Source organism: Plectrocnemia conspersa, unplaced genomic scaffold (assembly GCF_051122295.1).
Source record: "Plectrocnemia conspersa isolate PC_06_02 unplaced genomic scaffold, ASM5112229v1 ptg000013l, whole genome shotgun sequence".
Classification (NCBI taxonomy): domain Eukaryota; kingdom Metazoa; phylum Arthropoda; class Insecta; order Trichoptera; family Polycentropodidae; genus Plectrocnemia; species Plectrocnemia conspersa.
The window spans coordinates 21,716,557-21,734,515 of record NW_028277177.1 but is presented as its reverse complement, the minus strand read 5'-3'; the positions used below and the strand labels follow the sequence as shown (position 1 = coordinate 21,734,515).

The 17,959-nt window shown below is 31.6% G+C and overlaps 1 protein-coding gene and 1 long non-coding RNA gene across 3 annotated transcripts in view; both read left to right on the top strand.

Moving 5' to 3' along the window:
* The first annotated feature begins 1,464 nt into the window (after nt 1-1,464).
* LOC148227577 (uncharacterized) lies at nt 1,465-4,498 on the top strand. Its single transcript, XR_015811985.1, has 3 exons — nt 1,465-1,569; nt 1,663-1,772; nt 4,387-4,498. It is a non-coding gene; the product is annotated as an uncharacterized LOC148227577 (long non-coding RNA).
* A 1,691-nt stretch (nt 4,499-6,189) lies between these two features.
* Nucleotides 6,190-17,959, top strand: part of LOC148227575 (protein amalgam-like) — an 85,225-nt gene continuing 73,455 nt past the window's right edge. For both annotated transcript variants that reach the window (XM_088202285.1, XM_088202283.1), the window contains exons 1-2: nt 6,190-6,255; nt 7,027-7,133. In XM_088202285.1, the coding sequence (XP_088058411.1) occupies nt 7,061-7,133 (73 nt within the window). In that variant the 5' untranslated portion in view covers nt 6,190-6,255; nt 7,027-7,060. The remainder of the gene's footprint in view (nt 6,256-7,026; nt 7,134-17,959) is intronic.

The following is a 17,959-nucleotide window of genomic DNA, read 5'->3' as shown; positions in this document are numbered from 1 at the left end:
AATAACGTATAAATATATTCACAAGTATTTACAAATCACAATTATCATTGAAATATTGATGACATAATTTAATTTCGATTCATAAATTAAAGTATAAGAAAACGAATTTCCGCGATGCGTTTGTGCTAACTCTAAAAGTGGTCTAAAGAAGCGCGATCGAAACCGCGCGGGAAATACAAACGACTAAAATTAAGGCGTGACTTTATAATTATATATACCACTGTTTCATCGCAAATTCTATAAATAAAATCACTGAAATCGTTTACTAGGAACTCAAACTGATTTTTAAAACATATATTGCCAACTTTTACCTATCCATTTATTTAAAAAACGAAGGTTTTAACGAGCGCATCATATCATGCGCTTGGCGTTAGACAGTAGATTTAGTTGCGCATCATATCATGCGCTTGGCGTTGAAAGGATTAATGACGAGAAATATTAATTTATAGCTATAGATAAATAAAATTTATTTTACGGTATTTTTAGAGAACATGTTGAAACTTGATTATCCGCGTAATGCAAAAAATGGGTTGTTTTACTAATTTACTGATATCTTCCTTAAATCATTTAATTTATATTTCGTTTTCAAGAATGTACAAAAGTATATTTTTGATATTTTACTCATAAATAGACATTTTATTTAAAGAAGATTTTGAGGAGAAATGAAAATAGATTTCTTATATATAACTGATTGTTGAAATTTACATTGATAAGTGCTTTTTGCAAATATTCATCCTAAATTCTACACAACGCATTAACTGAGAAGTAAATATGTTTATTTTATATTTAAAAATTATTTTTTTATATACTTTTTACGCCTTAAGATCATCATTATTTGTTTTTATATGAAAAATATGCCACTTATGTTTACTAAAATAATGCAGGAAAGTGTTAATTAATATTAAAATGAACTCTAAATACATTTTCGCGTGCTGTTGTTCGCCGTTTTAGTATCATTTCGGTAAGACCGCCATTATCCCGAAAAATCTATGCAGGTTAAATTTATGTAACTGTTTTAGTTTTATTCAATTGTTTCGTTGCTAAGATATTAAAATTACCTTAATTTTAATAAAGTACGCAATGGATTCCACGTATTAATACCTCTATCTGCTTGTATAATAGTAATATAATATTATTTAACTGCGCTGGTGGGCATGTGTCCTTTTCATGGTAAATGTCATTAAATTTTTTAGTACAAACAATATAAAATTTTCTATATTAAAAAAACACTACAAAAAATTGTATGGAATTTATTTTCTGCGGTACATAGTACGTTGACAAGACAATAAAATATTCATAAGAAACTAAAAATTGTATCTAAAATGTAGACAAGCAATATTCATAAAGTATTTAGGAGTCCCTGATATTGAGATTTTGAATAATGTTATGAAGCGCACTTGAGATTTGGATTGAAAAATTTGTAGAAAACATTACTCATTTAAATAATAATTAAATATTTTTTTTAGGAACAATGCGTCATAAAAATGCCGTTTGCAGATAAGAAAATGGCACGAGGAATAGTATTTGGCGAATTCCTCAAGAACATCATTTGATCCAGGCGCACTCTAGGTAAGTTGTAACATTGCAATTTAGCCGATAGTAAGAACTTTTTTATAAATGGAATTTTGTTACATTTTACATTTATGCCCTTCATCACTTCAGCTGTAATATAGAGCCAAAGCAGACTCCATAGAACAGACAGTGGTTTTACGGAAGATTTTAAACGATTCTAAAACAGTTTATGCAGAGCATCAACGAAGAGACGTCATCCAGTATGTATAGATATTTACGCGGTCCAGTATAGTTTATAAAAGCGTATATCACACATTAGTTATTGAACTGATGTTGAAAATTTATTGCTGTAATTAATTTTTGTGGTAGAGTATTTTTTGTAGTCTGATATCCATTATTATTTTGCAGGAATTACACTCGATAGCATTTTTTTCACATTGATTTAATAACCTTATTTTTTATGTCAATTTATACGCCGATTTAATATATGTATATCATAATATTTTATTGCACGCAGTTTTTTTGTATTTGATTTTATCATTTATAATTTACGGTACATTTTGTCAATAATTCGAATACATATAATTTTAGAGAGTCTTATAATTGAAACGCTAGATTAAATATATTCGAATTCATATACCAGATTTTTTATTATCAAATACCACTTAAAAATGTTAATTTTTAAGTAAATAGTTTCACTTTCAATCTTATACGAGTGATCTATGAATCTATGGTAAGACGATAAGAGTATAATGGCCATGTTTGCCGAAGCAATACTCGAAGAACGTAAATATTTGTCAGTGACTATATTATAATATATATTTAATAATAGTACGTGCTATAAATTCATAGTCGGCTTACTTTCGCTTCAGCCTCCATTATGGTCGTTATTAAAGAACATTCGTTTTCTACGTGTGGATCGAAAGCTGCAAGAACAATGATTCTTTTTAACTTAAATACATATAATGGCTGTAATAAACAATAGGGAAATTTCTATCTGTCATAAAACGACTTATAATTTCATTTGATGCTCGTCTCAATTTACAGATGCACATTTCTAAGTTTAACACATGACCGGGCGCGTACACTAACAGAGAAGCATGATAAAAGATGCTAATCTAACAGACTTAAAATTTAAAAAATACCATGTTCGCTTATACAGACTTATAATGAGCACTTGTGTATTTTTTAAATTACTAAAATATATTCTAAGCTAACCATAAATATTAAAAATGACATAACTGACATCTTAACTACGACCATGGGCCAAACTTACATTTCTTCCATCGATAAATTAATTTAAACACATTCTTTCCCAAATGAGCGTGTAACTGTATTATTTATTAACACAGCTTAATATGTATATGAAGCTTAAAATTCTTCCGCGAGTTTCTATCTGCTTTTTTGTTAGACGGTCATTTAAGAATGAATACAATAACTATATAGAGAGACATAGTTTTCCACCTATTCTATTTCTTATTTTTTTGACTAATTAACTTTTTTCAGACGTACTGAACCAGTTCGTGTGTGCCATAATAATTATTCTCGGCGGATAATAAAATTGTTAATACATTCGTAATGATGGCATTATCCGAAATGTGTTTTATTACTCAACCATAAAAATACAGGCGTGTCGAATCTAATCTTGTATGTATAATATAAATAAAATTTGTGTTGCTGGCAGTCTTCTAGAATATTCAAAGTGAGCCTACGGTGAAATACTGTAATATTATGCATAAGTAGCAAATATTTTAACCTTCGCGATGACTACGTATATTCGTATGTGAATGCAAAGTATATCGAATGTTATGCATTTTTTTCGTTGAATTACTTCATTGTCTCCAAACAATGAGAAATCAAAATAAGACGAAAGTGCTCTACTATATTTTTTGCTTGTTTATGAATCAGCGAGCCTTGTGAAATATTTTCGAAATCGCAAATGTGTCATCAAATACGTCATGAAAATATATGATTTAAGTATTAATAACTAACCTTTATATCACAAATATTAGTTTAATTTACTCCGGGGTAAAACAGGCAGATCTATTTTTTTAACAATACTTTTTAAAAACAAAATATTTAACGTAGTACGTAAAACGTAGCTTCGAGATACTTGAAAGTGTTTTTATAATTTATAATAAAAATATGTAGCTACAATTAATAATCGTAATAAAACTAATTGATTTAGATTTAGAATCTATGTTTTTCTTCAAACAATATTTCATTTAAATTAATGGTTCATTAACAGACCATAACACTAGCACAAGAAGCGCAGACCTCCTAACAGGGTTACGAATTTAAAATCTGCGTTATGATGTTACATACAGTAAAGAGTCTGTTTCCGCCCTGAATTATTGACATTTGTTAGAGGATCGAGGACTAAAGGAACGTTGATTTCCCCCATTTTCAAAGTTTAACAATTCAGAACATTGCCGTATTAAATAATTTCCCCTACTTTCACTTGAAATAAAAGAGCTACGCCGAATTGACCGAGAGAAATATTAAAAAAAAAACAAATAAATTCAACCACTTTCTTTTGATCTTAAAATCAATCTAAAGCAGACACCTAATCCTAAGAGTTTTCATATATTCAAATCTAGAAAATTTAATTATTTCCGTGTCTTTGTTCATTTTTTTCTTAGTGCTTTTAAATGAAACTAAAATTTAATACATTCTGCATTTATGGAATTTTTTGTAAATATTCTTTATATTGTGTATGTTTTTTATTCTTCTGTGATTTCAGGAGAATTCGATTTTAAGTTTTGACAAATATTAAAACTTGAAGTTTTTTTACATGAGCTTCTATTACAATCTACGCAGCTTCTGACTACTCTACTGGTTATACTAAAATTTTCTTTGAATGACTATTTTTAGCTCTGACATACACATTGTCCGAAATGAAGCGTACATGTCGTAATCGTGGACTCGAGCTGGTGTCTTAGAGGTGATGCTAAACAGGAGGCGAGACCGTAAAAAAAGTTGGCCCGCCGTGTCATCACCACGTACGTTGGTAGAGATCGCGGCGCAAATCTCGTAAGTAAATTTCATAAGTAAAACATGCTTAAATCATTTTATTAGTTATGGATATAAATGAAACGAAAAATGTACGAGTAAAATTCCCTCTTTTCAAAAACATTGTTATCAAAAGCACATAATCCAAGATCTTTAACCATCTGACGTAGGGCGGTGACTGAATTAATGCATGTATGATACGTGAAATTTCAAACCAGCATTATTGGTCAATTCAATTTTATTTTAATTTTATTACCAATTAATAAACAACGATTGACCAAAACAGGAAATTGACAAAAAGTGATTAAAGCTGATGATGTGAGAATAAGTTGACATGATACGCAAATAAACGCTGTTGTTAACGACATAAATAATAAAATCATGTCCTCCGATAAAGACAACCAACCGCTTTGCGAATATAGAAAAAAGCTAGAAAATGATTTCTTCGAGCAGGTGGGAGAACTTATATACCATTGTTGCCGAACTTACGCAATCTTAAAAGCTATAAGATTCTACTATATTCGGAAGGATAGAAATAGGGGATACTACATAATTATCTAGTAAAAAGCAACTAAGGTGCTTTACCAAACAAAAACCCGAGAGAAATCGTCATATTCGAAACACTAAATAATTTAAATTTGAGTGACTAACATACAATGATACACAGGCTATACGGTCAGAGAAAAAGTGATACTCCCAGAGATGATCTAGAGGCCTCTGAGGATCTTCTACTGACATCATCCCTCCCCCAGCTTTTCCACCACCGCTCGGAGAATAACAATCTCGCCCATCATAGTTTGTTGCAATATGTAATTTGCACTGATAAATTATTACCAGCTTCCTACGGCGTCTTTTTGCCTGCGAAGTCACACCACTTAGGGCTAGAACACTTTAAAGCTCTGTAACTTTTTACTCGGTAAATCTACCAATTGTATTTCAAAAGTGCTTGTATCAATATCAAATGGGTTTGTTTACTACTTTTAAATTCTTTGTATCTTCGTATAAAATATTCCGTCATATTAAATATCGCTGTTTTAAAATAATCAACGCTAACGAAGGCATTGCTTTTTCGGCGATATTTATACAATGTTTCTGTAATATTTATAGTTTTTGCCCTATCGGTTGCAATGAACACGATTTTATTTAATGGAAAGTGGTTTTTTACATGCATTTAGTGTCAGTTTTTGCTACATCCTTTTCGCGTGCATGTTCCTTAATTGACAATAATTCCAAAAGTTATTATTTTAGACTCCCAGATCAATAATTAATTCAAAAGCTTGATTTTTGATGACAAATAAAAACAATTGTTAATTCGACAAAAGAGAGCCGCAAGCGCATACCCAAAGGTCCGTATGCGGCTCGTGAGCCGCTGTTTGCTGACCCCTGAATATAACTTTATTTTTTTTAAGAATGGCAAAATTCAATAGAACTTATAATATTTACTGAATTTTATTTGTTTATATTTACGTATTTATGAATAATATTTTTAATTTAATAAATTTAACGATTGAATCATAAATTATTTCCAAGTATGAAACGGAGGAAAATATATAATAAATAAAAATACCTATGTGATAAATATTTATATTGTGGTATTTCTGACGAGCAAAATGAGCCCGTTGCACAAAAGTTGAGCGCACCTGACATTCAACTACTTTAGCTCTCGGAGTTCCGAATCAGTTTGCCATCGGCTTTCGTCGCGTGCGTTCGTCGCGTTGCGTCCTCTCGAATGTTCGTGAATTAAAAATATTTATAACAATAGTTTAAACAACGATAAACTCAATATTAACGCTTAATAAAAAACTTTTATAACATATGATAAACAAAATTGCGGATCAAAAAGATTCATTCATAAAACAACCGTGAAAATTTTACCATAGCGCACTATTACTTTTCATGAATGAAAAACTTAAATTTTAATATTGGACGTATATATAGTGCAGTTAGTTTTCCTTCACCTCGTTTCGCTATATTTATTTGCATTTATCAAAATAGCCCGCGACCGTTGAAATGGCGGGTGCTGTGCGAAAATAGAATCACATTCGCGCATACAAAAACGGATCGCTCGTTTTAAAATAATATCAAGCTTGTTTATGCGCTTGTGCGTTATTTCGACGTCCAAATATTTTTTTAATAATTTAGCACAGTGTTGCCATGCGTGCGATTAAATAATTAGCGTGTCTTATCACTATAACACTTCGGAAGCTTCTCCCCTGTCATATAATGAAAATTTATCAACTTGAAACCTTTGAACTTCGAGTCTTTTGTTTCTTTTCAAGTTTATGATCGCAATTTGAATAAATAAAAAAAAACAACAGGTGCACGCATGCGCGTTGCAATTATATTTAGATCATTTGTTTTTCAAACGCTGCTGCTTATATAAAGCAATAGTACCAATTTATGCCGCAATTGTGTTGGACGCGCAGTGGCGCAAATTGAATTTATCGTTATATTTTTTAAAGTTCGGGAATAAAATTTTAGAATTGTGATTGAATTTTTCAGTGTCTGTAAGGAACTTTATTAGTGAACTTTCAAGATGGCGTCACTAAGTTTGTTCCGGCTGCTGTTCGCGACGTGTTTCGTTCTCACGGCGCTTTCGTGCTCATCAGGTTAGTTGTTTATCTATCATCTCCTATACATGTATACTATATTGAACCGTTCAAAGCTCTTTTTTATCCATCCTCATTACGAGCGACAGGGCAAGAAGAAAAATATGCATAAGATAACGTTATGTAAATTAAAACAGGCAATAAGGATACGCTTTTTCTCGGTAATAATGTTTGATTTTTATTTGAATGGAAATGGATTTAATTATGTATCATATGGAATGTAGAGAACGATCAAAACTACATTTTTTTATTTACGAATACATATTTGCTCTGGATCCGAAATAGTTGATGTAATAAGATGAGAGGTATTTTTCTTTTATTTCTTCCGATGAGTCTTCTGTGTCATCGTTTGTTGTTTTAAGTTTTATTTTTAACACAGTAACGAAGTACATGCATCATTGGCAGATATATCTCATGTTGCTTTTTATATAGTACATACAATATATAATATAAGTCCCAATCTAAATTATTTGGCGGTTCTATCACACTTCTTTCGACGCTGTAAAGATTTATAGCGTTATATTTCATCTTGAGTTAAGGAATTTTTTAGTAAAAGGCAGGTTTCATATATTTTTAACTTACTGCGCTTAATACGAACGAAGAGTTTATATCACACAACCTATAGCAATGTTTGCAGCATTAATTCGGATTTCTATGTGAATATTTGACCTAATGTCATATAAGCTCCATGGGAGCTGAAAAATAGCCTCATTTTAGCTGAGCAAAATTTTCTAGACAGTATAATAAACTTACAATATTGTCAACTGTCAGATTTTTTCGTTGACGCAACGAATTTCGCTACAATATATTCGGTCGATCTCTATACATGTATTATATATATTATAAATAAGGTACTATTTTCTGTAGATTTAGATATAAAATTATTAAAATAAAATAAAATGAACAGCTTAAAAAATACCTAACGTATTAATTTTCAGTTCTTAAGAATCTTTAACTAAGGTGACCAGATGTTAAAAATATCAATGGAGAACACTAAAAAAATGGTCAACTCAGAAAATTTTATTTGGGGAGGACAAATAAGAACAAAAGGAGAAAAAATGAGGACAATCTTCCTCAAATGAGGATGTCTGGTCACATTATTGTAAATTATAATGTACATACCTAGTACTTGATTGCCTCTGAATAGTTTTTCTCCGTCAAAATTGCTTCAAAAAGGTACATATATGATTTTAGAAATGGGTTTTAGAAAGTTTAACCCATTTTTAAAATCGATGCTGATTATGACATTTGAATATATTTAAAATTCTCTACATCATTTTTATCGATAATGAAAGCACATAAGCGGTTGTTAACGATAATTTTACAATGACACATATTTGAGTCATCGGCCTATAAAGTAAATATTATGCAAATGAACTATCAAACGCGGAAGAAATGCTTTGCCACTTACTTATTAATATTAATGCCTAATTTTTCGGAGTAGTGTATTAATTTTACAAGGTTTCTTCCTTTTTTGCGAGTTTTATTTGTAAGCAATGTTAGCAATTTTAATACAATATTTTCGCTCACATCAGTAACGTAGCTAGGGTTTGTACCGCTTTAACATTGTCCCCCCCCCCCATACAATTATCTAATACAAAATGTTGAACTTAATGGATATCTTTATACCCTTCACATATTATATTCACACAAAAAAATGTGCAGAACAATTTTCAAGTTTGATAACATATGTTAGTTGTTATCAGACACTTCATTACTTTAGCACATGCTCAAAAGTAACTGGGCCGGCCAAAAATATTTGTATTTATAGGGGCGGTAAAATCAGCATTTGTTAAATTGTTGTTTATCGTTTTCATATATTCAATTCAGCTCTTAGCTATTCGTGAATATATATTTTAAGAACCACACTACACGAACGGACCTTCCATCGCGAAAATACCGCCCCCAAGTAAATACCGCATGGGGTGGTCTACCCCCTTCCCTCCCCCGCTAGCTACGCCACTGGCTCACATTATTATGAAAATATCATGTAGCAAAAATTGTAAAAAAAAATTTTTTTTGATGAAAATTAAAAAATTGTGATGTTCATCGATACAAACAAGTTGAGCAAGTAAGAGACCATGGTCTATGGAATTATATTTATAGAAAGATTAGATATAGTATATCAGGTAGCACATATAAGGTGTGTATATATTATCTATATTTGCCTGAACACTTATTTATGTGCGAATTTATGCATTCTGTACGCGTCATTGCGTTCTCAAACCGGCGCGCATCAAATCAGATACGTCTGAACTTAATATATTAATTGTATTTATGTTTTGGATTAAGCAGCAATTAAGTTGTATTACTTATGTCAGTGTTGTATCTGTTTATACGGTACCATAGTGTGACTGATCAGTAGCCATGTGGAACGGTACCGGTATGTGAAAGTACATAGGACTGTATTTGTTTCTTGCTCTCGAAGTACGGTTGTCAAAATTATTATCTTATCACTACTTTCACTATTGTTTTATTTATACATTTTTTATTTAATTTAGAGCTATAACTATAGTTTTTTAAATTCCAATTATACGATACACAATTTTTAAAGTCCCGGGCTTAGAGAAAATGGTTCTTTTTCTTTTAAATCATAGAAAAAATTATGTAAAAAAAAATTCAATAAAGTTTTTAAAATAAAAAATAAAGTGGTATCTTAGGACTTAAATTGCTGTTTTTTGGAAGCGATTACTTCAGAAATATTTCCCCCGAAATTCTACCTAGTTTTAAGAACTAAACATAAATTAGGTTAGATTTACTCTCTGTATTTTTGTGAATTTGTATTTTTCATCGAACTTTTTAGAAATAATTTTATGAGTTGCATTTATGGCGCTATTGAAGATTGGTTTCAAACATAATTTTTCATTAGAAATTTCTGTACTTATTATTAAATATTTTCAAAGTCATACTTATTAAATATTTTCAAAGTCACTTTCCTGATTATCTTGTTCATTATAGTCGTCGTCTTCTTCATTAGAATTTTTGTCTGCTTGACATTCTTCCTCTTTTTGGTATCATTTTTTTATTACTGTTAAATGCATGATTTATGCATAGTTGATTTTAGACCTGACACATCTAATTTTTTCATTACACTGGCATTTTAAACACAATTACAAACGGCTCTCAATAATTAAGAAGAAATGATATCGAACACATTGTTGTAAATAAGGTAAATAAACAGTAACCTCTAAAACATAATCTATTGTATGAAAGTTCCCGTATTCGATATAATTTTCTGCAAGTACATTCATATATCCATAATCACTGTCGGCAGGCTTTAGTGAACCAGCAACATGCTTTTCGACCGCGCCTTTTAAAATCCATGTCGACGTCATCTATACCGTCATTTAAAAAAGTTTGTCATGAACCAATGTTTGGGAAATTAACCCTTTAAACGCCAGCGAGTTTTTAGTGAGTCATCTGTTATTTATTTTCACGCGTCATTAACTTTTCCTAAAAAAAAAACATAAAATACTTGGTTTACTGAAAAATGAAGCTAGTACAATAATAATTTTTATTAATTAAAAAAAAAATATTTTTCTAGAAATTCTTCCTTCCAAATTACTTTTTATTACTCGCCGAAAAGCATCGTGGGATTTGAAATATTGCCTCTCTTGCAATTTCTTTGTTTTAAGTGATACCTGTAGTTTACAAATAAAGTCAAAAGGTTTTATTGGGAATACGAAATAACCCCTTGCCAAAATAAATTATTAATAGATATAAATATGAGAGTATTTTTTCTTTCTCATTGCCGATGCAGATTTTATTAAAAACATCAAATATACGAAATATTATATACATTTTTTGGTCTTTTTGTAATTCCCGGGACTCGAGACAGCGAAACATCCGAAAATTCCTGGAAATATTGTCTCGACATAGAATCCCTAGTTATAACTCTTGCATTACTTACCTGAACTTTTGAATTTTATTTGGTTTTTTTTGTACTGACACAATTTGTGTCAAGCTACTATTTTGATATACAAGTTGAATGGAAAAAATTTAAAGCATCTTTTCTATAAAAAATTGATTTTGTTGCTAAATAATATCATATCCGAATGTGTGTGCTTATGACAATTTTCTGTTTTTTTTTAGAATAGAATTATTAGAAGTATCTATATTTTTTACCCTCCTAAATATTCTATCAATAAATCTGTCGTAAAAAGTACCTCTTTGATTATTTATTTTCAATGTGACATTGAAAAATCGCGGAGGTGTAAGAAAGTCACCGATATTCGATCCATAATCACCGACTTTATCAGGAACTTATTTTTGGAAAATTAAGCAACATTTTGATCGATTTTGTAAGCGTTTTATCAACAGCAAATCTGGCGTAGAAAGCAATAGGAAATCACTACACCTAATTCATTACGCTTGGCACTCAAGCCGCCGTCCTCTATGAATTATTATGTAGTACTTATACAACAAAATATGCCATTAGATTTGACTCATATATGTTAAATAATTGAGTAATCAAGTATAATAAGTGCTTTATTAAGTAATCCATCCTCATGGACGGCAATACATTTTTGTGGTGGTAGTTGTGTGTGAAATTTTGGCCGGTTATCTGCAACGTCCCATCACAGTACCCCCATATATACCGAGTATTTCTCATTAAGAGAAGTCGAAATTTTTAATTTCTGTCTGAAGTGCGGCCCGCATATCGTGATCGTTCCCGTTCGTGTTAATTAAACGTGCACATACACCACGAGGGTCACGGCCCACTGAGTTAGATTGATGGAATCCTTCGGTCGTGACTTTTTGGAAGCCCTCCCTTCGACGTCCGAGCTTTTCATAAACAAATTGAAAGCAAATTGTTTTCCTATTATATCTTAAAAGAACGCTGAAAGCTATGCTTAGAATTTGGAATGTTTGGAACGCGTTTGCGTAACATGTTTTATTACAGTTAACTTCGGAGCGAATAGCACTAAAGCGATACTTTCGATGATATATGGTTGATTTGTTTGTTTTGATCCTTCGGGCTAGTGATATACGATTGGGGGATATCTCGACTTGTACAGCATAGTATTGTATAGTACTTCGACGCCTAATTATGAATTTCGTTCACGGAATCAATTTCCATACTATTCGATTCTATAACTTCTTCGCCCATGTGCCGAGAAACTCGTAGAGCTTCCCGGTTAATGAACCCTATCCGACTCGTGTGTGCTGTACGGCAATAGGGAAGAAGAAATATGCAGATCATTCTGAACGCTTTCGTTTTAGAGTCATGTCTATTCTTAGAGACGAGAGCCGACACCGATAAATATCCCATCTGAAATTCGGCCGATGATAATTCGCTCGCACATATCCGTGAATTAATTTCGCACTGTTCAATAAGTGTTGGGGTAAGTCTTTCGTCTCGATTGGCTGACGAGTCAATCTTGATTGTGCGAGGGTAGCAAAGTAATAGGGCTCAGTCAGACGTATCAATATATACTTTATATAATAGGTATCAATTTTGCTGGGGTGATCGCACAAATACACACGCGCGTAGAAATCCGACATTTGATACGTCTAAGCTTTCTAGCGTTTCACGTAGATAATCGTCGCTTTGCGCCGTAGCTCTGAAGCTAATGTTGCATATCTGACGTATATCTTAAATATAAATTTCACTCCTCGACGCGTTAATAAATCTTGGCTGCTTTAAAAAACGATTAACCCATAAACTGAAATAGTGTTTTTAAGTATTTATTGCACTTGTGCAACGCTAGGCCACCGATGAAATCTAAGTTTATGGTTGAACGTAAAAAAATAAAAGTTTTAGCATTCGTATATGTACAGTGCAGGGTTTGGCAGATACTATACTTATAGTTCGGTTTGAGGAAGCAATCAAATTAATTCCCCCATGCGTTGAAAACGCGCCCAAAAGGGTAGGGATATGTATCTAATGGATTTTGTTTTGTAAGGGTGTGTAAAGGCGAAAGAAACTAAAATGATATTAATTTTAAAACATCGCCAACCATTTTTAATTTTAACCGTAATGACTGGATCACTAAAGGACATACTACATCCATTTATAAAGCTGCTGTTTAAGATTGTAGTGTTTTATCCTATTGTTTGCATATAAAAGTTTCATCAATCATATTTTTATCAATACTAGTTCGATAAATTAATATATAAATACGCTACATTTTACAGGCGGAACATCTAAATTTTTGTGTATCTTCTTAACCAACGAAGAAAGAATCCATATATCTCAATTATGTAAATCGTTCTTAGCTCAATTCTTGTAACTCAAAAGGACCGGATTTCATTCCCGAATTTATATTGAAACGCTGTGGGATCAATCTCTTTGTTTCTCTTCGATATATTTTCAATTGTGGAGATGTATGAAAGTCCCCGTATTCGATATATATTTTTGTATATATATAATCACTGTCGGTAGACTTTAGTAAACCAGCAACACGCTTTTCGACAGTGTCTTTTAAAATACAGGTCAATGTCGTCTATACCGTAGTTCGAAAAAGTTTGTCATGAACCTATTTTTGGGAAATTAACCCTTTAAACGTCAGCGACTTCTTAGTGAGTCACCTGGTATTTATCTTCACGCGTCAGTAACTTTTTCTAAAAATAAATATAAAATACTTGGTTTATTGATAAATAAAGCTAGTACACTATTTTTTATTTGGGCCAAATCCCAAGGAACAGAAACCAAATAAAGTAACTAATCCAGAACACCATTCCGTTTAATTAGGACAGTCAATTTAAACAATAAATAGGTTTTCAAGCTCCAATTGTCAATTATTTGGAATTTTTGGCAATAGATGCCAATTTAGCATGTTTTAATGAAAATTAAAATTGAGTAGATGCAATTTTTTAAGTTATTAATTAAAAAATCAAACAGTAAGAAAATAATGTGCCCTTGTTTTTGTGACTAACCAGGATGTAAAATAATGTGTTGCAAGATTAAAGTAGGCAATAACGGGAGCTCAACATCCGCACTGAATACCTGTGCTCATTTTGAACAATTGCAATTTTACAAAATACATATGGGATTTTGTCACGCCTTCCTCTCCTTGAATTTGTCTAGAAAAATGCATGTCATTTAATCAAATACTATGAATCTAAATGAAATCAATATAATAAAATAAATCTGAAAATCTTAAAAAAACTGTCTTGAATCTATTCCGAATATATTTTTAAATGTGTTATTTCAGTGAAATTATACCGGAATACATTTTTACCGGTAGATATCTATTTTTACCTGTGAAAATATAATTTATCTGGCAGATGCTAGTAAAATTATATAAATTCAGCCTTTCCATGTGTAGTTATATATACATTTACATACTTATCATTATTTATTTACATGCGAAGTATTTTTCGGTGAAATTATATTTTTACTAGTAGATATATTTCTACTAGCGAAAACATAACTTATTGATAGGCGCTAGTGAAATTAGGTGCTGCTTTAAAATATATATAAAACTCAATTTGACAGTTGCGAAACGTATATTTGCTGTTCAAACTCAAACCTAACCTGCACGAATTACCCAAATATAGTTTTAGAACTTTCGTTAGGTGTCGCATTTTTCATATAGCTCCATACTTGTTTTAACAATATAATAGATATCCTTATCGATATTACTTTGGACTTCTGATGTGAGAGTATTGGTTAAAGTATATTCAAACCGAATTTTGGTCAATAAGAGGGCGCAAAAACAATTATCACTTCTCAGAAGTCAAAAATTCACTACAAGAGCAATAAAATCGTGTCGGTCTTCGCAGACGACCACTGATTAGCCAACTTCCCCCCCCCCCCCCTGAAAAAAGCTAAAATCCGTTTCTGATTACAAAGACAGGTTACAAATGATGAACTCTTGTGGAAATATTTTTGTTATAGTTTAAATGTACATTATTTTTGTGAACCTTCCTGGAAAATTATTCCCGGATACTCAAGTTTCGATACCCGGCAATTTTTATTTCGACTACCGTATATTTGATGCTTAATAAAAAACAATATTTTTACTCTAATCATTTTGCTAGTCAAAAACCATTCCACACGTAGCTAGTTTTTTACTTGATTACCGACAGATAAGATTTAGTTTGAACCTCAGCAACATCATTCAAAAGCATTTATCATCTCTACTTAGTTTTGTTATTTTTCTGGACGAATATTGTTGTGCTTTGTGTTTCTTTACAATAATCATTAATCGAATATTTTATAGATGTTTTTTTCTTATAATTTTTGAACCTATAATAAAAAATTAATCCGAACAATGTGGGAATAAGTAAGTGACTCACTTTAATTATTGCCCAATAAATATTTCGTGGAATTAAAAGATATTTAATGCGGACAAAGTTAGTGGTCAATATAAAAAAAAATAAAATCAGATATGAATCTCCAATGGCTAAATTTATATTAAGGAAATCGCTCGCGGAAATTATAGTCCGTTTTTCTGCTGATATGAAACGTATATTTAGATCATCACAAAAAATATATTTATAAGAAAATCCATCTCTGATAAAGCATTTATATTGTTGAAAAATCCATTAGACATATTATACTAATTATACAGTATTTTAGTAATTAAATATGAAAAAATACTTTGTTTTCAACCCGGTTTTAAAAATATTACTAGAAAGCACATATGATACGATCCATTCGACTTCTCAGATACAATGATGTTTTCGGCAGTAGCTACGAGGAGCTAGAGCAATCAATGCGGGATGATCTTATATTTTATTTATTTTACACAATATTTTCGCGTATTTGTAACGATAATGTGTGAATCAAAGTATATGATATAAATTTAATAATTAAATTATGAATCAATTAATTTTATAATATTAATGGATTCTTTAGAAATTTTAAATTATGTATAAAACATTCCTAGGTGACCTTTTTAGCTCCTAACAGTATCCAAAAATTGCGTTGTTGAGAGTGAATGTAAAAATATAGTTATTACAAAAAAGATAGTCATTTTGGCCAATGTTTCATAATAATTTAATATAATGAGGCGAAGAGAGCCTATAATTTGCTATAAACACATTATTCAACCGAAAAATTGCGAAATTACACACTCATTGGGCATTCGTGAAATTTGGCATGTATCGTTATCCTATGACGCGCATCATTTTATTTTTGTTATTATGCTTTTTTAATGCATCATAACATTGCGCAACAACCGTCGGTATTGTGCCAAGACGCTTGTAATTCGACTGTCCATTATTCAAATTTTAAATTGCTCGTGTCTTCGGAACGAGGGTCCCAAAAGCCCTCGGGCCTCCATCCACGTAGACCACCTGTAAAACACCTTTATATTATGGGTATTGTTTTACAACAACTCTTTAGTTGCGAATTCTGATAAATATAACTTGGTTACTTAAGATTTCCGGATCTGATCGATTAGAAATAATAATATTTTATTAGTATGTAATACATCAACTTAAACTCTGAAGCTCGCAACCCCAAACTGGCATGTGAACATTGTTATAGGAAATTTATGGCGTTGCATGCAAACGTATCTCTATCGTGACCCCGTGTTTATTTATTTTAGGTAATTGTTGCATTTTGTGTTCCTAAAATTCACCTATTCTGTGAAGCGTTGTTGTGACGTTGCACATTTTCCCTCTAATTGAACGTGTTAATTACGGGAAACGAAACGCGAGAGGTCAACGATGAACTGTTTCCTCCGCCGGAAAGAGTTTTGTTGTTACAAAACTATTTTATTTCATGTAGAGCGTTATGTATTTATTTACATAGAGCAACTTTAGTGCTGTAGATGTGTCAGATCGGAACACGCCTTCCAATCTCGGTAATTGCAGCTTTGTGAATTGCAGACAAATCAGATAATAGGCGAGCACAGAGTGGCGTTAGCCTGCGGAACTTTTACTCAAATTCTTTTATTATAATAAAAAATGTATTGTTGTATATTATTTTGTGAATTGAACTTTTGAATAAAGCTTAGTTATGCATTTGACGCTAATGGAACAGTGCAAGAGTTAACTCAATTAAATTCATTAGAAAGGTGTCATGAATAAAATGCAAATTTAATTTATATTTTCCATTCAGCTTATATGGTATATGTATGTCATGTATAATTAAACCACCCTATATTTCACCGCCCATAAGAGACCCATATCAAATGACCGATTAACCGTCAGAATTAAATTCAAGCACTCGTCTAGCCTTACTGAGTAATCAAATCAAAGGCATTAAGGCTCCCAAGACGCTCAATAATAAAAAGCTGTCTTGGTCCAAACAATTCGTGATGATTTATGCATCAGCATCTCGGTGGTGCATACCAATTTATATCACTTGTCGGCCCGTTATTATCCACAAGTACCACAACCGAAACGATGCACACAAACCAATATTCCCCATATTATATTATGCATCATAAATTTGTCTACGATTGCGTAATTGTACGGCCGCACGTATAAACAATTAATAGTATTTGCGGTTTTATTTATGATGTAATCTCAAATAGTGGGTCAAGCAAAAATAGATAACCAAATCGTTGGTGGTCAAGATTAGCGATCTTTAATCCTCGTTTTGTTCTTGTTTATAAGTTAGTGCATCTCGAATGCAACCGATTCTATTTTAGAACTCGAGTTCTTTTTGGTTATTTATTCTAGTCGAGAGAGCAGGGCGTGGATTGATGGGACCATTATTGGCTGCCCGTATTGGAAATATTTTCCTTAGCAGCGACGAAAAGTGATTTCTTAGACAGATTGATTGTTTAGTAAACATTCCAATAAACCAGAAATGAAAATTTGAATTGCTTCTATATAACTGTAATTATTAAATGTTGTAAATTATTGTACACATCCTGCCAAACCCAACAATATCGCCAAAAATTAGCACCCCTCAAACATGTTCT